We start from the raw sequence: 24741 nt of genomic DNA, 5'->3' as shown, positions 1-24741 counted from the left end.
TCGTGCATGTAACGAAAATATTGAATGATCACATCCGAATAAAGTACAAAAGATTGTTTATCAAGATGATAAAATATTATCATTTCTAAAACAGAACATACATTACAAGCGATACATTTACCGATAAAAGAACTTTCATTATGGATAAGGTTGGATTTGGCGGTGTGGTGATAAATATGCGAGCCTTTTGAAAAGACTACGTCACAGCCCAAATCATCATGATAGCTAGCATACGTACTGTATGTACTAAGCTATTCGGGAGGCTTCTAGAAGCAAAGACTGTACCAGAAGGTACGGTACGGGAAACTGGAGTTGAAACGGTCCCATAGCAACATAAAGGAGAGGGTCGCAGGGTAATATGCCAGATCATAAGCCGGATATATCATTGGAACAGAGTATATAATGGATCATCAGGATGGTTCGAGCCAAAAACCACCGAAAGTTCGACCAGTTACAGTAGACGACCCTCTTCCTCCGAATTGGGAAATGTTGATCGATCCTGGAACCAAGTGGCCGTTCTTCGTGAACCACACTGCCCGGTCCACAACATGGGACGATCCCAGAGATGAAACAGCAGCTGAATTTCAGCATGAACAGTATCAGCCAGCGAGTGCCCGAAATATGCAGGTTAGTATCTGATTTGATGGACCGATTTTCAGATATCCATAAATCTGTTTTCTCTCAAGGAAATTTATATCACGATCACAGTAGAATCTAAGATTAACATTGATTAGTCTAGATATCTAAATTAAAGTTGATTAAAAGAGCCTGCTGGAGTTGACTCAAGTCAACGTCAGGGTCATGTCACTAAAATATAAAAAAGATGGGTAGGGTTGGTTAATACGTACATCATTGTGTACATAATAAATGCCAATGGTAATTTACACCAGTACAGTAGCATGCAGAGTTGATCAGCTGATCTCAGATCCATCAAACCTTTTTTTTTTTTTTGTTTTTTTTTTTGTTTTGTTTAGATGCTTCTAACGTCAGTAGAATGTGGTATCCAAAACTTACAGTTGTAACGTTAGAAGTTCTACAACTGTAAGTTTTGGATACCACATTACCAGCTAACGTTAAGCATCTGGGCTGCCAACATTGGAAACTAACGTGTTGTTAATAGTACCGTTACGTTAGTGCACCAGTTTTCAACAGGACCCAGATTTCGACACCCAGCAGATAATTCATATAAAATTTTATACTCAATACAAACGTCTGACTTCAGCAATCAACCAAGTTATCAATCACATTTCTAGTCTTATATAAACACCGTTTGTCACTTGTCATCATAATCCGACGGTAGAATATTTAGGAGAAAAGCAACACAGTGTCAGCAGAAATGTTAATGTCAGCCATCTTTAGGGGTTCAAAACAATATGACGCATTTTGTATACATCGCCGTAAAATTAAATTCACCCGTGCCGGTTATCTTGCTTTCGTATCAGTTTGTTTGCCAAATCTTGATGTTTGATTTCATAATCGTCTTTAGTAATTTCATGGCTGAATTCGTGATAAATGAGCAAACTTGTAGAAAGAGTTGGCTTTGAGAATGTGGCACCAGATTTCGACATTCCCATATTAAGACACGTTATAGAGGAAACAACAAGTTCTTGCGCCGGTATGATTGCTAGTTTGCGTCCACAATGCAGTGTACGCGTACTGTACGCGCCATGTGATTTCTGTGTGATGCGCGCTGTGATTGTGTCGAAAATGATGCTGGGTGTTGAAATCTGATGTCAGCGACAGCGTGACAGAAATCGCTTAAAAATTGAACGCGAGTGCATTCAAATGGGAATTCGTTTAAGGCATATTATTAATGGCCTTTGTAGCTCAACTTCATATCGAAATTCCGAGGTAAAACGGTGCAGTATTGATGGTAAACAAGGAAATGTGCTAAAGTGTCGAAAACCGGTACCCTTACTGTACTTGAGAGTGAGACTCCATAGGCCAATGCTATAATTTCGGAGTCAAAATGAGTGAGATCAATAGAAATGCATGCACATGAAATAAAGTTTTAGAGTGAGAAAGGACCAAAATGAGTGAGAGTTGGCAGACCCAGGTCAAGGAGGGAGGTTATGTTTCAATCGGCGTTGGTTGGTTTGTTGGATTCATACGAGTCTAGACCCATTGTCTAGATAGACTCTAACGTCAGTTTGTTTGTCTGTATGACTGTGTGCAAAATAACTCAAAAAGTTGTGGATGGATATGGATGAAACTTGCAGAAAAAAAACTGATAATGACACAGTGTCACAAGGTCAAGCCAAGGAACAGATTATTAAATTTTGGTAGGCCTAGTGATCAGGGAATTTTTATGGTCTTTTGAAGGATTTTTAAAAATCTGTTTGCAGATAGGGTCAATGAACTTGGGTTGGGAGTTCAAGCTGCCTGTATTTGAAGTTTGCATGTAGGCCCTATGCGCTATAAGTGTGATCTGCTTGGATTGACGTGCCGAGCAGCTGGAAGCTGATGACGTAAACAAAGGCTTTGAAGTTCTTTGGCAATTGGGAAAGAGGACGAGCTTGTGTGTATGGATGGAAATGAGCTGCTTAGCAGAGGTCTGTGCTCTTTAGAGTGCTATATATATATTTTTTTCCAATTCAGAGAGTTGCAGTTAGTTTCTGTCTAGAATAAGATCAAATTAAAAACTTTGAAAGCCACACCTGAAATGTGAAGGAATAACAATCAATAGTCAAACGGGGCTGATAAATACATTTGTAGATCATATTTCTGGATAGACTACGTCACTAGGCAGAGGTCTATTCTGTGTGAGTCTTGAAACATTTTCCTGTGTATGAAATCCTCATCCATGCTTTTGTGGTAGAAAGAATTTTGTTTTGTCGTAGTTCGTAGATTTTTGGGTTCTCGAACCTGTCTTGAGCTTGTGTCATGCTCCATACTGTATTGGAGACCTCTGCTGGAACTAATGTGCATTCATATATTATATCCATTTTAAGATGTCTCAAAATTCTACAAAATCAAATTGCACTGGGTCAACATCCTGACAGGAAACATTCAGTGACTTATTTTTTCCTCACAGTAATTAAACCAAATCATTTTTATCAGGAAGCAATTGATATTCAACAACATCAACTTTATTCATGTTGTTGCTCAAAATAGCTCGCTCTTTGCGAGCTTCTACTATATGTAATTAGTCATTGTGGCGTAATGCTGCCTGCATAGTCTGAAACTGAAGTTAGCCATCTACAACCTGTAATACTTAATGGAAGCTTTGAAGTAAGTAGGACCTAAAAATCAGTACAGATTTACAAATTATTAGGTCTAGACTCCATGGCAAGTTAAAAGAAGTAGACCCTCTACAGGTTGAGAAGTTAACCCTTTGAGGGTGGACTGGATTTGCTACAACATGCATTTCCTATGAGACATTTGCGCGAGTGTACTCGGGACTCGTCCTCAACGGGTTAATGCAGTTCCTTGAGCATGCATGAATGTGTGTTACTGTGTGTGTATTGTGTGTGTGTGTGTGTGTCTGTGTGTCTGTACAGTGAATACAAGTACTCTTACATAATATACAGTACATTATACGGTTGTATTACAAAAAGATATATGGGAGTACATTTGTACTCGTATACCATGAGCTTTAGGAAAATTTCCCACCTATCTTCTTTCAACTTGCCTCAATTATTTGAACACTGATTGTTACAAAGTGTAGCTCTAGTAGTAATTTGAAGTGCACAACCTTGTACAGTGTACAATGTAATGTACATCAAATGGATCCACTGGTAAGTGTTGTCTTCTCTGGGTGTGGTGGAAGGGGTCAGGGGAGCAGTGAATTGCTAGGAAGCCCTTAAAAGGGCATTTTACCGGTTTTTTATTTTTTTTTATATGTTGTTCTTTTAACTCTAAAAGACCCAGCGGTGCAAACAGAATCAAAATTTCATAACGATTAAGTCCGTAATTTAATGTTAAAAATGGAACTTTTTAGGTGAGTATTATGCTAATGAGCTGACGAGCCCGGATGTTATGATGTCACAGGTGCTCTCACTATTACTGATTACAAGTGCTTGCATACGCGTGCGTTAATTCGTATCGAGTAGCAGACGACGCTTAGGCCTAATTTAGCTAGCAGGCGGCGCTTGTGTACTGTTCTATCCGTGTAGATATCTCAAATTTCACTACACCAAATCGCACCAAAATTACAGCATATACGTCATAGCATATTTCAAAGTATTCTCTTATACTTGAACGAAATCAGTAATCGAGAAGTATCAATATTGACGCCGACTTTCAAGTCGTCACTCAAAAAAAAATCACTCTTCGCGAGAGATCTTGGCGAACGCAAGATGCACAATCTAGAACTGAAGTTAGCCGACTAGTACTGTGCGAACGGGGAATTTACGCGAGAACTAAACTCAAAAGTGTAATGATTTTTGCGACTTGTGTGATATATGAACTACATTTTTCATTAAACTTACCACAAATAATTTGTAAATTTATTTATTGCCCCCGATTACTTGAAAGATTTGTCTCATGATATTAAATGGCTAACTTCAGTCTGTGCGTGCGCAGCAGATAGACACTCTAGGTAGGGCCTGGCCGCAATCACTCATGTTAGTCGTAGAGCAGATTATTTTTAGCGACGCCGACAGGAAAACGCTTCCCGACATGTGATTTGTTTCCAATTAATGTGAGCTGTTGGATATGAAACATAAAGTACTTCCTGTGAGTTTGGTGCCATTTGGCAAGGTGAATTTTGAGATATCTACATGGATACGGAAGTACGCTAGCACTATACCTACACCAGCGCTGGGATCGCGAAGCGGCGACACTGTGTTAGAATCTACGTGGTCAGGCCACCATTCCGAGATATGGGTCCTAGTAGGCCTACTGAAACAAACTGTTAGATCTAACATTAGTCCTTGGTGTAAATAACACCACTATGAGATTTATCTCGACTACAAAGCATCGGAAATCCATAAAGCAGATACCTTACCTGAAAAATCCAGCACAGGAACAACAGTGCACCGCAGGACAAGGGTCCAGATCTAGATCTGGGGTCTGGACTTTCGTCTGGACTTTCTTCAAGTTCTGGCAGCAGGGTACATGTGTATGTAACGTTACGCTGTGCCTTAGCGCTGTGCACATAGGGCCTACAGCTGCAATGTCGACGGTGAGTGAGTGTAGGGCCTACTCATCAAAACTTGGACTGCCACGTAGAACCTATGGCCTACTCCTTGACTGCTCAGTAGTCATAGTCCTAGTTCTAGTATTTCAGAGTCTATATGTGTACTGGGTACCGTTTTCATCTCACTAAGCGTAAATCGTGCGTGCCGTTGAAGAGAGTCTATCTACATTTGGATTTTCGAGATTCACTCAGCCCTCATCTACGTTAGATACTGATAGTTTGAACTGGCGAACCATCGCTCGATCATGATCATCAATGCGTAACGTTACTTACACACGGTCTTCTATGGGCAGCACATTCGGATAACGATGCCAATTTCATTTTGCATATCTGGAATTTCCCCACAAGTTTTATCTAAATAAAAAGCTGTTGAAGAGCTTGCTTTTAAAGATTAATAGATATTGTTTAACATATTTATTATAGCTCCATATTGCAATTATACTAAATAACAGCTTTTGGAGTGCTTCGTGTGAGATTTCATCAGTAAATTGGCATTATGTAGTTCGTCTTGCTAATGTCGGAGTTGTGCACAAAGAGCACCTGTGACGTAGGCCAAATTGCGTGGATCGTTCCATGGCTTGCTCGTTTTCATTTTTTTCAAAAAATCAGGCTTATCCTGGGTTTTACAATCCTCTCTTTCCAGTAGTAGGCATCAAAAAATGTAGATTAGAATTATCAGACAATTAGAAACTGTCAGTACAGTTTTCTTTTAAAGATAAACTAAGTTAATTATAAATAAAAAAATATCCATAGATCTGTAAATACAGACACATTGTATGTACGCAAATGTTGACCTTTATCAACTTTATACACATGTTACTCCCCAGTATGCTTTTAAATTTGATTTATCATTAACAGTCTTTGGATCTTGACAGTTCTGTTTTAATCAAGAAAATGGAAAGAGGGCACAGTCTACCGAGTTGGGGTTCTTTTACATGTAACTAGATGATTGTTAAATTTGCTATTAGACGACACTTTTAAGAACAATTGGTGATTCTGACATTCACACTGTAATAGGATTTGCCTGCAAACTACATGTAGAAGTTGGGGTTCTACAATATTAGGATACTGTGTACCGGTAGTCCTTTTGACTTCATACTGTATTAACTCATTGTGCTTTACTGTTGGATTCAAACAGACCTCTCCCTGATTGCTTGGCCCAAACGTTGGCAGCTCATTTGTGAGGAAAAGGTACCATAGGGATTTGGAAAAGCAGATGATGTGCTGATTCACAGAATGGCAAAATTATCAAAAACCAATAGATGGAATAAACAAGGGGGGGGGGGGTACTCTAATGTTGACCAAGGTTGTTTGAAATCTTTGATACAGTGAGACAGTCCACTGTTGTTCAAACCAATTTGTTACTAGCGAAAAGGGATGTGAATGGCTTTGTATAATGTGTAACGTGTTTAAAGGGATGGTAATAATGTATATTATTGGTGGAGATGAGGATTGGGCTTTTAACTTTTTGCAAGATTAAGACACTTGTGAAATAGTACACAGCATACCATTCTATGAGGAATTCAAAATTTATTTAATGAAAATTGGTTTTGGAATGGCTGAGATATATCCAAAAACAAAGTAAAACAAAGCAGTCGCAATAAAAGGTGGGTCCCCCCTTTTATTAGAAGAATTGCTCTGTTTTGGGTATACATCTCAGCAATTTCAAAACCAATTTTCATCAAATTAATGTTGAATTCCACTTGGAATTACATGCTCTTTCATATTTCATAAAGAGGAATCTCATTATCTCACCCCAAAATGTTAGAAATAGATCTACACGTAAAGTTAGGTCTCAACCAGAACTATACAATCCCTTTAAGAAGCACATTGTAGGAAATGGTCAGGGAAAAGTGCCCCTCCCACCTGTTTCACTACATTGATGCACCTCTGCACTGTTTTTCTGTCTTTTTTTTTTTTTTTTAATTGCGGGAGAAAAGTATCAGAGGGTGACCTTATGAGGATGACGTCTTGTGATTCATAGGCCTGAAGACGACATAGACTGAAATTTGGATGAGTTCAGAGAACCCATTTACAATGTATAAGAGTTTGATTGAAAAATGGGCTGGGTGCCATTTTCATCATCAGGGCAGTATAAATGAAGAGTTAAAGGGATGGTACAGTATTGGTGGAGATGAGAAATGGACTTTTAACTTTTTGCGAGATAGCAAGAAAACACGTACATTGTATGATATAGTACAGAACATGCCATTTTAAGAGGAATTAAAAGTTTATTTGATGAAAATCGGGTTTGGAATGGCTAAAACATCCAAAAACAAAGTAAAACAAAGCGATCATAATAAAGTGTGGGTCCCACACTTTATTAGAATCGCTTTTTTTTTATATCTCAGCCATTTCAAAACCAATTTTCATCAAATAAATGTTGAATTCCTCATGGAATTACATTCTCTTTCATATTTCATAAGAGGTTTCTCACTATCTCACCAAACAATGTTAGAAACCTGAAATTAGGTCTCAACCAAAACTATATGATCCCTTTAAAATTGATTATAAAGTGTTGATTTCAAAGTTCTCTGTAAGTTTCTGGCAGACTGTGTGGTAAGGAAATTTAAAATTGATTGTATCTTTTGATAAAATGGGGCCCAGATAGAGCAAAATATTTAACCTTTCCAGTGTACCTGACTTGTATTATAATTAACATTACAAGGACTATTCTTAAAGTTATTATTAGAAATTATATGCATGTTGTAGTTTCTTATTATTTTCTCAGTTTTTGTAGCAGTTATAATGAAAATCTTAACTGAACAAGAGTATTTTGTGTCGTACTGTAACTCTGCACATTTTACAGCACTGTAGATATTGAGCACAGTCCAGCCATGAGGGTTACTGTAAGTACAGATCCAACATAAGACATGTATTGAACACGGTGCAAAATGGGAACAAGTTGCACATTGTTGTACGTGTATGTACAGGAATTTTACATTCTACAGAATACAATACCTGTACACTGATTTTAGGATTGGGAGTGGGCCAGATTAAGAATAACCTGATTATCAAAATTCAATGCAGGTTCATGATTAACAAAGGTTGCTTCTGACACATAGAAAGCTGTGCAGAGGCCTGCTTAATGCAATATAGAAATAACAGATAATGCGAACTTTAAAGATCAAAATTGAAAAATTCACCTTATAAATTTATTTACTGTCAATGACTTTCGTCCCTGATAACATGGTAACTATCACATTTTGTTAATTGATTAATTCGAGTGCAGCATAAACAGCTTGGTCAGTTGTATTGTGATTGGTGTAAAATCTACAATGTAGATGTAATTTAATGCATAATACCAGAAACAGTCTGCTGCAGTTTTATGTTAATACCAGATTTCTGCAGAAACAGGAGTGAGTGAAGTTAAAAGGAAACATACACATCACTGTACAGGAAAGCAGGTTGCTGAGACAATACCGGTAAATGCGTACGTGTACATTGCATATTTTCAATACACAGTTTTTACCATAAGGTATGGAATGACTTACATGTACCATACTGTGTACAATGATATGCACTGAAAAGTAAAACAAAGAAAAACAGCATCGCCATTTTTTTTTTTTTTAAGAGGAAAAGATATAGCAAGCAATCTACAGACTGTGTTAAACAGAGTTTTTTTTTTTTTTTTTTTTTTTTTTTTTTTTTTTTTTTTTTTACTTTTGTACCAAGAGTCAACTACATGTACCATGTACATTTAGTACAATAATGAGCAAGATTTTAATTATTAATTGGTTCATTAAATATGCAATCACCACAACTACTGTGCTGCTATTGTATGGTACATTTACCTGTACGTTCTTTCTAGTAGTCATCGAGTCATCATCTACATTTTACTGTATAACATACACGCAGAATTGTAGCATTAAAGTGTTCATGTGTGTGATTGAGAGCTAAAGAAAATTCAGTGTGACTGTATTTGAAATCCTTCCAATAATGCCCTCTTCTCTGTTGGTTTTGTGATGTGCACAAAACACCTATTGTGTACCATATTCTTTCATGGCTCAATAATGCAATGTTCAGGACTTTGCACGTACACAATTATGTACATTGTACAGCGTACTGAACAGTACAAATGTAGGTCCTCTCTGAATCACACATGTACAGTGTACAATGTATCCAAGAAAGAATTTTCACGGTGTGATACGTGATGGCCGAGCACTGGCACAGAAGCCTCCTACAGTAACATGCATGCATGCCTTCAGAGAGCGAAAACTGCCTCTTGCCATGTCGTTGCCTCATCACCAGTCGACCCCTAGTCATTGGTGCTACTCAGCATGCAGCATGTATAGTTTGTTGAAGGTTACAGTGACTGCATGTGACACTTTATGATGTCAGGCTGGTGATTCCCGAAGAGCTCCCTCATGGGCAAGTTTCCTGCCAGTGTACAGTGTAAATTCCTCCTGGACTGCTGAAGTCGCAAATGGCCAGTGTAGCATCATACAAACTTGTTATAATAGGAAATGATTTAATACAACTCTTTGTTATTGATTATTTCATTTTGCTTCAAACTGCATGTACATGCATTGTACATGTATTTTCTATGCTGAAGAAATGTCCAACATTTTCAAATGTATTGGGCCACAGTAATTGTGAGTTTGCAATGAAAAGCATGCAGTTTTCCCATTTAATAAAAATGGCTGAGATAATTGAATGAGATTCTTGAAAATACAACATTAATGAACAGAGTCTTACCGATGGTATAGAAGTTGAAGTGTGATTACTATTTAAAGCAGCTTTCCCATCCCATTGTAACTTGTTGGGGGAGAAGATAAACTTTAAACAACAGTCAGACATACATGTTATTTACAAAGAGACAGAACAGCAAGGAAGACAAGTAACATGGTTCCATTGGCTATTATAATGGTGTCCTACCAAGGAGATACATTGTACTAGGTGAGCTCCCTAGTACCTCCTTGGTCATACAAAGTACAGTAGCACTGTCATTCCAAATTGAAAATTGACATGCTCACCACTACAAAAGATATTTCTCCCCCAATTCCCATGTGGGCATTTGGGTTTATGGCCTGTACAGTAAAAAGGCAAGTGCCCTGTCATTTTCTTCATTGGCTGTGACTGTCATTCCCATGGCAACTGACAATAACATTGGGTTTGGATGTACCAAAATTGTTGCATCCTTTTAAACACTCTATTGATACAATGTAACTATTGGCAGGCCTTGCAAAGTTCTGGTTCATAGTGATGAGACTTTAAAGTCAATATCAAACTTTGAAATCACCTGTAGGTGGGCAATTCCGTGGTAACGGAATTACAAATCAGAGAATTTTGGCTCATATTCTTTCACCCTGTACACTGGATTGATTACTTTGCCTTCTCTTGATACATTTAAAAGATGCAGAGGTACTCACACTGTCACCCCAAATACAAATTTGTTAAATGTTCTCACTTGGTTGGTTACAAAGGAGGTCTATGTGCGATGGTAACGGAATTACCAGAAAATTGAGTCACAACTTCAGCTCTGACTTTGGGAGTTGTTTCTCTGAAATCTATAACACATACACTATAGGTTGTTGTCTGATATCATCTTTGATTGTGTCAACTTCAATTTAGTTGTATTGTTTTTCAAATATTTCATCACATTTTTCCAGCAGCAGGCTTTTTCCCTGTAAAGTCAGTGGTAACGGAATTACACAAATGGTAACGGAATTACGCCTTCTGAAATACATTGGAAAAAATACACATTCTTGGTACTCATGTATTCTGAAATGCCTTGATAAAGATTGTTTATGCCTTTAGCTATAATATAACCACTAAAAAAGTACTCTCTAGCCTTTGACCTTGAACTGCTACAAGTGTATAGGTGCCAAATGAGTTTTTATTGTCAAAAAACATAAAATGTTCATGCTAACGACTGTGATTTGAAGTTGTAACTATGTCAATCAAGATCTCGTAACTTGTAAGTATCACATCCATCAAAATTTGTCTACTTTCAAGTTAAGAATTTCACACTCTGCAGGTAAATGACATCTAAGACACATGGTAACGGAATTACGCTAGAATAGCCCTACACAAGTACAATTCTATAAATCCAGTCAACAATACTCAAATTTTCTTGTAATTCTTTTGTTGATATCATGCAAGACAGATTTCTCTGTTTTCTTCCTCCTAAATATGCCAATAATTGATAATATGTATGAATTACTTACAAGTATTGTACATAAACATTATGTGCACATGCACAAGAAAATAATAAAAAACTGTCCGGATTGACACTGAATTTAAATCTAAATCATAAAGTGCCAATTTACAGTGCAAGAGCACAGTGTGCAGCCCCATCATTGAACACAATGTTTAATACAAAGGATGCTTGAAACTTTTAATTTGTTAAGTGAAAAAGATGCAATTGTAGTTCAATGACAAATATAACAAATTACAATTCAATCATAAATTGAAAAGAAAATTTTCTTATATGATTATGGTACTGCACCAGTGCTCAATCATTATTATTTATATGTTGTGGCTTATATTAATCACTAAAAACTTGTGACATTTTATTAATAGCTGAAGTTGCCCCCTGGTATATGATGTAGTGAATAATTTGATCATTCTTTTACAGTGTAAGTCCTACTTAAAATGAACTAAACTAAAATGAAATAGAATACAGCAAAATAACTTTAACAAACTACAATGTACAACTTTTTGAACCATTAGAGTGAGTCCACCAAATTCTGTTAATTCATAGAAAGGTAAGAGGGCCTCTTTTATCCATCTGCAGCTCATTGAGTTAGAGTCAGATTAATCAACCTGTGAATAATGTTAGTATTTACTTCTGACCACACAGAAATTTCCAAATGATGTCTCCAGAAACACCACAGTGATTTGATCATCGACTGTAATCATGACTTGGCCTATGAATTTCCTAAAAGTTTCCTGTCTCTGTCTTTCTTCTTTGACTTTGTCTGTTTTCTCATCCTGAGTGTTGCCATATATTTACTCACAAGAAGTGTGCATCTTCTCTTTTGAAGTTGTATTTTGACTACCTGACAGCAAATGATAAAATACACTGTAATGGCACTTGTATGAAAGGAAACTGGATTGTACAGCAAATGGTAACATGAAGAGTAAAGGTACACTGTAGAAGCAGAAGCCCATTGACTTTAATATTTAAAATCTTCTTAGGATGGGAAAGTATAGGCCTAAATGTTATATTGTAGAGCTGTATCACAATTACTGACTGGGTCATCACAAATGGTGTTTTTGTCTTTCCTTTTAAAAAGAAAGGATTAAAGAACAAATTTCAAAGGGTAGCAGATGTTCTGTTTCAAATGAGCATGAAAATGAAAATACATAGTCTCTGTGGAGGAAAGATCTAAGAAACAGATAAGGAAGGTCATAGTCATACACTTACCATTAAAGATAAAGGACTTGAGGATGAAAACAGGACATGTTCAATAAAAGGTCAGACTATCGACTTGGTGATGATAAAGCATTTAGCATACAGAAAGATCAAAGGTGTCACATTCAGTGGGCATCCCATGTAAAATAATGACTTCTAATCGGTTCTATCACAATGTGTATGATCCTTCTCAATAAGTTCTTGATCTTTCCTCACAAAAATTATCCTGTTCATTTCTCTGTGTCAGTAGCACTAGCAGTGCTCTCTTTTCCTTTTAAAGAAATGTTATGTCCTTCCTCTTCTTTCTAACCTTTGTTCAATTTATGCTGCATCACACCCATTCAATAGTCCCTCATCACTATACTTAGATTTTGTATGAAACCATGACACTTTTTTAGCAAGACAGTATACATTGATATCTCAGAATTCAGTATGATTTTTAACATTTGAGAATGAGTATCTGTAGCAAACCTTATAAAGTTAACAGTTAGCACAGTCTCCATGTAGTTCTTGTACATGAGAAAAGGTGAAAGAAGGGAGGAGACTTTCAGCACAAGAAGTCTTGTCAAGCGTGTACCCTGATGTCAGGACTCACTGTCAGAGGCATCCAGCTATGCTGAGTCATGTCAGTGTATCATACCATTTAAACTTTCACTCCTTTACTGCCAATCACTAACACTGTTAAGCTCAATGATAATGCCCTGAAGCTATTTCATGAACAGCTCACATACATATTGGCACAAAAGTCGGTTATGTCATTCTCTTCCATATTAGATGTGTGTGTAATTCCGTTACCATGTAATTCCGTTACCACAATTACAGAAGAACTGAAGGAGATATTTCACAAAATGTTTTGCGAGTTTTCAGGGAGTCACATGTAGAGAAAAAATTTACGAGGGGAGAAAAAATCAATGATTTGTTTGTTCAGGAGAAAACTTTTTTCAATTTTATGGTAACGGAATTACATCAATTTGTCAGTAGATTTTGAAAATTTCTCAAAAAAATATCATAATGACAGCAACTGAATGCTTCATTAAATGTGATTGTTGAAGCATAGGAAGAAAGATGTGGAAGTATGGTTAAAGCAGAGAGATATTTAAGTTGTTTCATTTTGAATTTTCATTTAATATTGTAAAATTTTAGATAAATGCAATAAATAGTCTTCCAACTTTAAAAGTGTGTACAACAAAAACGAGGAAAGTTATTGGAAAAGGGTTTTTTGTTTCTGTAAATACAACAATCCGTCTGTACGGGAAACTTAAATTTCTGAGCATTAACTTAACTTTGAATTTTGCTGTTTTTGCCCTTCCCATACGGAATTGCCCAGGTACATTCAACTTGGCACAAGTTAAATTTCGATCAGCTACATTGTATGTCAATGAAAATTAAAGTCCCAATTTACATTCATAGCCCTTATGTCTGTTGCAGTTTAAGCAGTCCTGTATTACACACAGAAGTTGATTCTTGCCTTTGTCGATTCATTTCCCCCAGTCCCATTTAATAGGATTGACGTGCGTGGAGTTGACTATGTACAAAGTACGAATTTATGCTTGGGACCCCAATTTGAAATTCAACAAAGCAGCTGCTGTTTGTTTACATTCAAGAATGCCTGATCTCACGAGACTAATCCTCTGCGTCACCTTCGCAGACATCCTTGGCAGTGCCGACCCTGACATTTAAAGCCCAGATTGGAGCCCCTTCCCGCAACGAAGCGTAGTCCCACCCCTTTCTCCTCGCGTCGGAAAGTTGATTCTCCCATCCGGGCTTCCTGTTTGCTACTAAATTTAGCCCAATGGAAGCATGGCCTGCTGGTCACATGAGTGGCGTTAGCGATCCTACGCTCCTATGGGACCATCCTGTTGTGTTTTTGAAGCGGACTGACAGGAAGGGAAGGAGCTGCACGTACATGTTCACGAACACTGCCCTCATCTTTCGTGTAGTCTCTTGAACAGCCCCTTTAACCTTCAGCGACATGATCCAATAAATGCCTTCAACTACAGCATTATATTGTGGTCATTTGAAGTACAAACTAGGGAGCGTTGGTATGAATAGGTGTGATTCTCTAAAGTTACAATATTACCATACATGCATGTGACAGTCTATGTACAAGTGTACTGTTGTATCATGGACAATAGGGCAGTGAACCAGCTGTTCAAGGTTTCAATATTCATGTTGATAATTGTTTCCACCGCAGTTTCATTTAAAGTTGCTATGATAGTCACTATTGCTAGAATGACAATTGTCATGGTAATGACTAGAATTCAGCTTCCTGATTGGCTATTGCTATGAAAAGTTGCTATTCTACATAGCAAGAAATGCTATCCTAACATTTTGTAATAGGAAATGGGGCCCTGGGTTCACGAATAGACAGGATGGTTGGACACCAGTGGGCATTGCCTTTTCACTGTACATGTACAATGCACTGCACTTTTTGCCCACATTCCTGCATACAGAAAAGGAAGAAATTTATTATTTTTCTAAATAGGTGTTGTTCTGTCAGCCCAAATCATTCGCATTGCATTCCTGCCTTGGCTGCATATGAACAATGTATTGTTATCCATGCATGACCAGGTCAGGCATTTGATTGTATGGTTTGGTCACCACGGTTACTCTTCAGTGAAGAATGAATGCTTGTGTTCATGCAGCCAAACCTGCTGTATTGGCTGCTTTAAATACACCAGTCCTTCCCACTACAACTGGGCAAGCATCCAAGATTGTGGTTTAAAGCCCCTCCGAAATGTATTCACGTTCTGCACCTGTGTTGCATGTAGGGAGGTGGGAAGAGACACCTCCGTGGTGCATGCATGCATGCATGCATTTTACCACCCTGTGATAAATGTATCACCACATGACGGAACGGAGGACCCACCCCTTTTCCGTCCTCTAAATGATGATGGCGGTGTTCACCTGCCAGGATTAGTTTTGAGAGTACAGTGTACTGTAAATTGGGTCGTGATGCGAGACTTCTGAGGCACGTACTGCACAGTCTTCATGTTCACCCAAGTCATCTAGATTGTACATTATTTTAAATATTTCATACATTGATGTTCCTTTGATATCAACAGCATATAAATGATGAATATGTATTAAAATGCTTTATAAAACTAAACTATGTAGAAAATATTCAAAAAGGTCCTCTAGGAATATTAAAAGCCTCCACATGCACACTGCTCCTGTGTAGTACTTTCAGATGAGAGTTATAGTTGTACAGCCTTCGGGATGGCAAACTTTGTGCAAGAGTTCATGTTAGCTCAGAAAAGGGGTCTGAGATGCGGAGACTAGGCCGAGAATGTTTGGCAGGAATTAACGTGATTAGTCTGCTCCCCCTGTGCTTATTAAGAGGTGGCGTCCTCGGGCGCTGCGTCAGTCTTTCAGTTGGCTCTCCTCGACAACGTTGGATTCGATTCAGTTTTGTAGCGCAGCTCCGTGATACGTAGGAACAGGCATCCTAAATGCGGATTATAGGGACTTCAGCGCGGCAGTTTACGGTGTGTATTGAACCCACTTTGCGCATGAACTAGTGTTATGTGTAGCCCCTTTGCAAAAGTTCTAAGATAGTGCATGGCCTACATGCCTTTATGAAATATATTGTTCTGCAGCTTGCTTAATGAGTCGGAACTGTGCAAATATTTCAGTGTTGTTACAATGTCATATTTGACAATGTGCCTTTTGAATCCACTTGGAGAAAGGTACACTGTACAATGTAATATTTGTTTCAAATGGACTGAAAACTGAGAATTGCTACAGGTACTTCTTCAAACATTGTATTCAAGTATTCAGTTCTATGTGACAAATATATGACCTTTGTTTTCAGAAAGTGGCTAATTTAAATATTATGTAGCCATGGAGCTTTGTTGTGAGGAAGACATGTGCACATCAAATTTAGCGCCTTTGAGTTTAGGTATGCTACATTTGTAATTCCTCTCTTTCCTTCAGCTTTGTTTACATGCATTTCCCCCCCCCCCCCCCCCCCTTGCCGCTGAGACCAGAACCTACATTGAGATACATGGAGTTTTTGTCAAGTATTACATGAATTAATTTGTTTGTTTGCAAATATTTTTGATTTTGCAAATCAGATTTTACTTTGAGAGTCTATGATCTCAGATTGGTTGATTGTGTATTTTTTTAACAGTATAAAACACTTTTATTTTCTCAAATATTCTACGTAGAAACAGAATGGCCTGGCTGCCAACTTTTTAGTACCACTCTGTGTGTTTGTTGATCTCCTTCTAAATATTTGTATTGAGTATATGATTGTTTGTTTGTTCCTGTGTATGGCATCTCATGGTCAGGTGAGAGTACTGTGTGAAACATGATGTTTTGTTGTTCATATTTTATCTTGTCCTGATGACAGTGATGTCTTTTGTCGTCAAATGTACTGTATCTTTTGTATGGGGCATTGCAAAGAAATTGTTTTTCCCTCACTTGTCTGAATGAACATGTAGGCAAGGGTTGAAAACAGGAAAGTGTCAACATTTTGATTGTACTTGCCATGTGTGAACAGATAAACAGGTTTTGGTAGCACCCTACGCTGTTGATGATGATGTTATCGATACTGTCAATATTGATGCAAATTTTCTGTTCTGTCTTTGTTCCTGCAGCCAGTGAATGACAGCTCATTTGGCACGATGCACATCCCTGCCGCCCACCTGTCTCAGGCCCCTACCAGCCAGCAAGACTATTTCTGGCAGCATCGCCCGGTCCAGATCGAGCATGGGGGCAACGGCAGCCCCAAGAATCACCACAGGGAATTCCCCATCGTCGATGGCAAGTTCGTCAACCAGAGCATGGTGAGTCCGCAGAGTGGCCGTCGGATCGGCTCGACAATGCAGCGGCCAGTCACCATGCACAGTCCGAGGCAGAGTCGGCGAGTCCCGATCCAGCAGACGGGAAGTGTCCTGCAGCGGGGCGGAGCAGTCAGGTCTAACAACGCTCGGCCAGCCCCCCAGAGCAACGGTAGGCCAAACGGGGGTCAGGGGTACTCCATCCCGGTCCAGGTGCATGGATCACCCTCGGGACGCAGCAGCCACGATCCAACGAGGGGTATGACCCCATCCATGAGGAACTTTAATGGACACCAGAAGCCGATTTCAATACCGATCCAGGTACTGCGTAGTGGCGAGTCACCTGTTGGGTCTTCTTACGGCAATGACTTCCCACATGTAGCCCCGCCAGTGCCGCCCTACCCCCACGAGAGTCTCATCAGTCAGAAGGCTTCTCAGATAAATCCATCAGCTCATTCACCATCCCGCGTCCAGCAGGGCTCACCCGGCACTCCGCGCCAACTGCCCAACGTCATGGTGTCCGGAGATCTCCCCCAGTTTGCAGAGGACAGCAGCAGTGATGCCCCACAGAGCCAGCTTCCCTCGCAAGGTGCGGCCCAGACGCGGAATCACTGGGGTCCCACACGGCATGGCCAGTCTCCGCCAAGGACTAGGCCAGCGACACCGCAGAAATCACCAAAACCAACCCCTTCAAAGTCGGCAGCTCCAGAGCCAACCTCTTCGAAGTCGGCGGCTCCTGAGCACCAGCAACCTCCCAAGGGTGAGGGCGAAGGCGAAACTGCTCCACAGCAGCCGCACCTCAAGGAAATACAGGAAATATCTGACGTCATGGTCAGGATTGCCGAACTGGGCAGCCAGGTGGACAGTTTTGAGGGAACCCGTTCAGACAAACAGTACCTGCAGCTGGAAGAGCTCCTGACACGTCAGGTGCTCAGGCTGGATAATATCGAGGCTCACGGCGATCCTGCCGTGCGGACTGAGCGCAAGAAGGCCGTGCACAAAGCGCAGGGCTATCTTGATATACTTGAAAGGAAAGGCAGCCAGAGGAGCTAGTCACGGTGGGACTTCGTCTTCATCATGTTTGTGTATTATATTCAATTCTAGCAGAGCGAATGTAAATATGTATATTTTGTAGAGTGGCTAAATGGATGAGGTGTTTAAAAAATATATAATGCTAAAACAGAAAGTCTGATCAATATTTTCAAGTGAAATCAAATGCAAAGCAGTTTATGGCAACTAGAAAGAGACTTTAAGAAATCCGCTGCATGATTGTTTGTGATAGAGACACGGTAGAGTGTGCAGTCATTTTGCATGTGAAACATTCTTTTCCATTTCTGAAATTTGTTTTTGACATAAAGCCAAGAAGCAAAAAAGAATGGGTTACAGAGAAACCCTTAACCCGTGGAATCTCTAATTGTTGAGCAACCAGCAGACTAAAAGTTACTCCGTGCATTGAAAAAGTGTCTTTGGCATTGGAATCATTTTCAGAAGAAAATTATGAGTCTTCTAAAGCTGTTACCAACACTAATACCAACATCAGTCTTGAGTCTATTTACGTTGATTCAAACCAGCTGTCATTGAATTTCCTTGCGCTGTCTGATGATGTTCTTGTGAGGACATGGCACCGTGTGAAATCATTGAAGGGATGTGTCAACACGTACAGTTCAGAATCACGTTCCTGCGACTATGTTGTTTAACAATCAGTCGAGTTCCAATATGTGCCAACACCTAGTGTATTCCTTTGAGTTTTGAATTGGGATACTGTAATGCTGTCATTCTGATTATTCACGCTGTATGATAGACAAGTCGGAGACATGGCGCACTTAAAGTTTCTATTAAGGGTTTATTAAAGTTGAATTGGCGGTGTAATGAGAGATACAGTGTATCCTAGACATGCAAGCTTAAAAGATATCACCTGAAGTACTTGAGGGTAAAAATTTTCCTCAGACAATGTCTGGCTGGGAATGCCTATTGGCTCCTCACTATAGGGAGCTTCTGCCTGTAACTATGAATAAGTGCATTATATTTACCAAGAATGGAAATCAAAGGAGTGAATATAATTTATTGTATTCTAAAGAAGTTTTACTTTTATACTAAGTGATGGCTCAAAAGATCTCCAAAATATATACAAAATGTATATGGTATGCAATAGCATCATGGATTATGAAATTATTGAGAGACAAATCATTATATTGTATGCAAATTACATTGATGTGATCTACAGGTACACGTACAGTAGTAAAGTGAAACATCATTGTGGCAGTATTAAAACTGAGATTGTTTACTGGTGTATTCTAACAGTGTATTTCAGTAGTGAATATATGGATTATGGTGGTTTTGGTCATTTGTCAAGTCACTGCCCAGATACTGTATTTTGATAGTGTTGGTGAGCTGGTCACCTACTTGGCAGAAACGCAGGGCACAAACTCATATACTGGCACATTAACAAAGTTTAGCCTCATGTGATTTGATGTTTGAAAAACATATCATTTTAATATAGGTATGATGCAGAACTGATACACCTGTGAAGGTAGCTAGGAATTGACTTCTGTATGGAACAGTATAACAAGGAGTACAGCAAAGTAGCTACATTGTATGCAGTGAAACAATTCAGTGCCAGTGTTTGTTCAGATTAGCGTTGAAAGTCCAAAAAACCGTGCAATGTGCTGTTGTTTTGGTTTATAAAGCGTGTGCAGGCAAACGTCGCCCTTTAAAAGGTCAGTGAGTTCTTGATAAGGATTCTGATGTGACTGTCGTGAAAAGCCATCTGTGCAAGAGTGCAGTATAAACTCATGATGTACGATTTTGGATTGTTGTATTTAGGTTGATGTTATTTTTTTTTTTCATTATGCTCTATTTTAAATGTGCAACAATCAAAATGGTGCACACATGTTTCAGTCCTTTGCATATACAATGTAGTTCTAATTCATTTAGGATACAGCTTTGTCCTGCTATGAAGCCGTCCTTGTTATGTCTTTGTAATGAGTGATGTGAGAAAAACATGGTTTTCTCCCTGTTAGTGTGAGTTAAGAAAGATTGAAAGAAAATGATAAAACATTGACTGTCCACATGTTATGGTTAATATTTTGTGTTTGACTAATTCTGTTGGCCCCAAATGTTGAGGTCTAAATTTCGTACATATTGGTATTTTTCTTTTTCCTCTCTACATAGTATGATGAGAGATGATTACCTGGTATATAGCAGCATTGAAAGAAGACCCTGAACTGCCAATATTAGGCCAGCAAAGTTTAGGGATGAGTGCTAACAGTTGACTTCCACTGGACCTGTTTTTTTTTTTTATCGAGACTGTCGTAATTGCCCCAGACGCTTCAAAGCAAGCCTTGCAGATTGCGCGTGGTGATGACTTGTAGTGTCGTGTGCTCCCTTGCACGAGTCGATGAGTAATGTAGGGTTAGGAGAGAGAATGTTTGTCCAAACAAAGTGAATGTATTCAATTAACAGCTTGAAAGCTACACTGTGAAATGTTGTGACTGGCACGTGTTAGGACAAGATAATTGCCACTGACTTTTGGGGATGTTTTCTAAACACTTATTATCATCAAGTATGCAAGTACACTATACTGTATGAAATCCTGTCAAAACGAATTCAGTCGACTTCTCATTCAGTTTGTGTTTTTTTCGCAAGTATTACTTGGGCCTATGCATTCACATGTAGTAAAGTAAGCCTGCAACAGTTCTTTATTTAGATATCTAACAATCAGTGTATCGTTGCTAAGCAGTTTATTATTGTCATTTGTATGGCTCACTCGACGATCTAGCCAGACTTGCAAGAGAAGGGGTGTGAAAGAGAATTGACAATGCACAAGGCGGATGACAGAAATAGAAGAGCTGCACGCTCTCGGTTGCCAAGTTTAGCAGGAATAGAGGATGTCTGACCCATGAATTACGAGGCTTGCGGTGGTTACTGCTTCTCCATTCAGTCTCACTGATAGTTTGTATTCATAAGATCTATTTCAGATGCAATATGAACCCTTTCAGTGCCATTTGCAACATGTTTGTGTATTTCAATAGTCAAATATTAAGTAGCATTTTGACATGTTGGTGTGGAGAGGGTTATTGAAAGAGATGGTGCTCTGAGATACCTGCAAGGAGACACTCATTTTTCTTTCCTCAGTGTATTCATCTAAAAGTGAAAAAAAAAAAAACTTCTTCTTTTTTGTCTGTATTGCGCCATCACCTGCACTGGCACATCAATTGGAAATCAAACAAACAGAGATTATAACAATGCTATTCCATTTTGCAGTGGAAACATGAATACTCATCATGAATAATGACACAAAGCTGATATGAATGTCCTTCTTTTTATCCAGCAGATAAAAAGCAGCAGAATGTTCTCTAACTTTTTGTCCAGAAGAATATAATTTTCATTATTTTTACCCTTTTGTCTGTATTCTGATAACTAGGGAAGTTACCTCATCACTCTAATTTAAAAAGATTCCAACTGCCTGCTTCTCTGTCAAATATTTGAAGTAAAATTGAGTGCCAGTTTTCTCCCCATGTGAATGGAGTCTAAAATCAAAATGTGCCATATTTCTTCTGATTGTCATTTCTCCAAACTTTACATGGCCTTGGATGAATTTGTTGACATCAAACGGATTGACAATTTAATGATGTGTGATGAAAAAACATCTGTCTTGCTTTTCACGTTCCATGTGATAAGTCATACATACTTTGCACAATTTTGCGTTTACATTTCTTTTTCCTCAATATTTATTCACTGGTGTTGACTCTATGTGACAAATAAAATTTCTATGAAATATCTGAAATCTTTGCGTTGTCATCATAGTCAGTGTATTTGTTTATTCCACTGATACTGGATTACCCTGATGTAGTCATGGACAGTGCAACTGAGAAAAGTGTGAAATATGAACGATTTTGAAAAAAAAGAGAGAATTTTGACATAACTTGTTCAGAGATTGAAAGTTTGATACCTTAAGTACCTCCTGTCCTCATTTAATTCCCTCAAAAAGAGATAAATAGAAAAATGTTACTACTTGTGTGTTTTTTTATTTAAAAAAACTGTTTTTAAAATTTCTTTTTTTTTTTTTAATATGCAAGACTACAAATGAACTTCAAAGATGATTTTCTCAAAATTGCGTTTTACTGTTGATCATCTTTCTCACCATAGTCGTGGTAGGGTTTCACAACGATTGAGAGCAAGTTATAAAGAAAGTTACTGACATTTACACTATTTACGTTTCACTCAACAGTGATATTATTTTTCACAACCTCGTGTGCCTTGAAGTGACATGTTGATTTCATCAACTCGCAAATCTCACCTGGGTTTGTGCACACAAACGTGTGATGATAATAATGATAGTAAAAGTCACACACACACACACACACACACACACACACGCAACACCCACACACACCTTTTGTCCACAATTCAAGCTACTGCACCCTCTTCCATGTCATAAGGGCCATTCATTTTGGCAGTGATGAAGTACAATGTATGCCTGTAAAGTTGCGAGGAAATACCACATTTTTAGATCCGATTTTGATGGAACCTATACACGTGTATACATTTGTGTGTGTGTGCGTGCGTGTGCATATACTTCTTTTATTGCCTTTGAATTCATCTATATGCATATATATATATATATATATGCATATATATTTATATAAATAACAATATAATAATATGATAATATACATACAGAGAGAGAAGGGGGGAGACATTACGTATCGTGGGTATATAACTATGCCACATGAGGTGATTGTGCTGCCTATTTGCTTTACTTTTATCGAAGTGCCTATATAAATTATATATATATATATATATATATATATGAAGAGTTTGTTTGCAAAAACCGATAAGTCCATATTTGTCAAATGGAGATATTTGCGATTAAATGTCAAGAAAAATAAAGAGAATAAGAAGAAAATTTTTGCTTCTTTTGACCATAACTTCAAAAAAAAAAACACCTTTATATGTAGTGACCAATGTATCATTTAAAAGGTATTATTTTGTACTTTATGACACAGACCGTACTTCAAAATCTTCAAAAATTGACTTATCGGTTTTTGCAAACAAACTCTTCATATATATATATATATATATATATATATATATATATATATATATATATATATATATACATATATATATATATATATATATATATATATATATATATATATATATATATATATATACTGACCAGTGAAATATGTTTACAGAGTCAAACAAAAGTTTTATCTCATCCCTCTATCTTCAAACGTGAACTGATTTCCTATATTCACGCTGAATTATTGACAAAGAACAAATGATATATGGTTAAATTACTAATATGATTTAAGAGACAGATGAGATTGCGTAAAGCAGGGTATTTCATAAAACCAGAAAAGGAACTAAGATTAAAACAATAACACTATTGCAGTTGCAATAAATCGGTGTTTAATCATTCTGATTAAGATCAGACACGTCGCCATTGGGAGCTAGCACTCAAATACTAGTACCGTATCCTGTCATACGCCTAATTTCTCTTTCAATATCAACTCAAATGGACTTCTTTAATACACTTCCGTGTTCTTCTATAGTGTGCATTGATAGGCCCTATAGCCAAATTAAAGGCCAAGTATACAATGTATGTAATGAACTTTCCCGATCAGCGTGTTGCGTAACTGGGATCACGCATGCTTAGAGAGAGTTGGTTTCACCTGCCTGCGGAATGGTCGTTCATTGTGTGCTAATAGTTTAATTAATGGTTTAATTGTTTTTCAGAGAGTCCGTCTATCGGTTCACAGCATGAAACACGACATGATACAGTTCAAACTATAACATTCACACCAAGAGATAATGTAAAGGAACAACAGAGGTAAACTTTAAAAGAGTAGGGCGCATTTACAGTAACAAAACATAGAAATAAAAAGAGAAATATTATCTGCGACATCATAGATCAAGTTACTTGAAATCTATTATGATCGAAAGAACAGAATAAAAAAAAGATACAAAAAGTTATATTAGAATGAAAGATTACTTCTGTTTTGTACAGGTCTCAATTTTCCTGATAAAATGGCATTTGGTAATGTGATGTGATGTGATCAATGTTTAGAGATAAGTCGATTTAACTTGGTTTCACATTATCAGAGTGATTGGGAAGCAAGTTTTTATAAAATTTATGCTAAGATATCGACATTCAGGCTGATATCAACACCTCATGCAGACCTCAAAATGGCATTGCACACAAATCTTTGAACTTCCCCATATTCGAAGCCATGAATGAAAGAAATCATAAAAGCTTCACGTCAAATGTTGTTTTGTTTCATATGTTATTACAGACTGATGTTGTTATGAAATTGACATTTCTCACGTTGTATGTTATACTCTCCTTTTTTTGCATACTCTGTATCACTTTGTTTTCATTTGTTATGGTATTTGGAGAAAGAAAATGCAGAAATAAACCAAGCCAAACCAAATTACTCCATACCTAC

The 24741-nt window shown here is 37.9% G+C and overlaps 1 protein-coding gene across 1 annotated transcript; it reads left to right on the top strand.

Annotated features, from left to right (window-relative positions):
* The first annotated feature begins 264 nt into the window (after window positions 1–264).
* Window positions 265–22070, top strand: LOC140239552 (BAG family molecular chaperone regulator 3-like). Its single transcript, XM_072319385.1, has 2 exons — window positions 265–627; window positions 17102–22070. The coding sequence occupies exons 1-2, from the start codon at window positions 403–405 to the stop codon at window positions 18335–18337; spliced, it is 1461 nt and encodes a 486-aa protein (XP_072175486.1). The 5' UTR covers window positions 265–402; the 3' UTR covers window positions 18338–22070.
* The last annotated feature ends 2671 nt before the right edge of the window (window positions 22071–24741 follow it).

Source organism: Diadema setosum, chromosome 16, assembly GCF_964275005.1.
Source record: "Diadema setosum chromosome 16, eeDiaSeto1, whole genome shotgun sequence".
Classification (NCBI taxonomy): domain Eukaryota; kingdom Metazoa; phylum Echinodermata; class Echinoidea; order Diadematoida; family Diadematidae; genus Diadema; species Diadema setosum.
The sequence above is the reverse complement of the archived record's forward strand: the minus strand, read 5'-3'. Positions and strand labels throughout refer to the sequence as shown.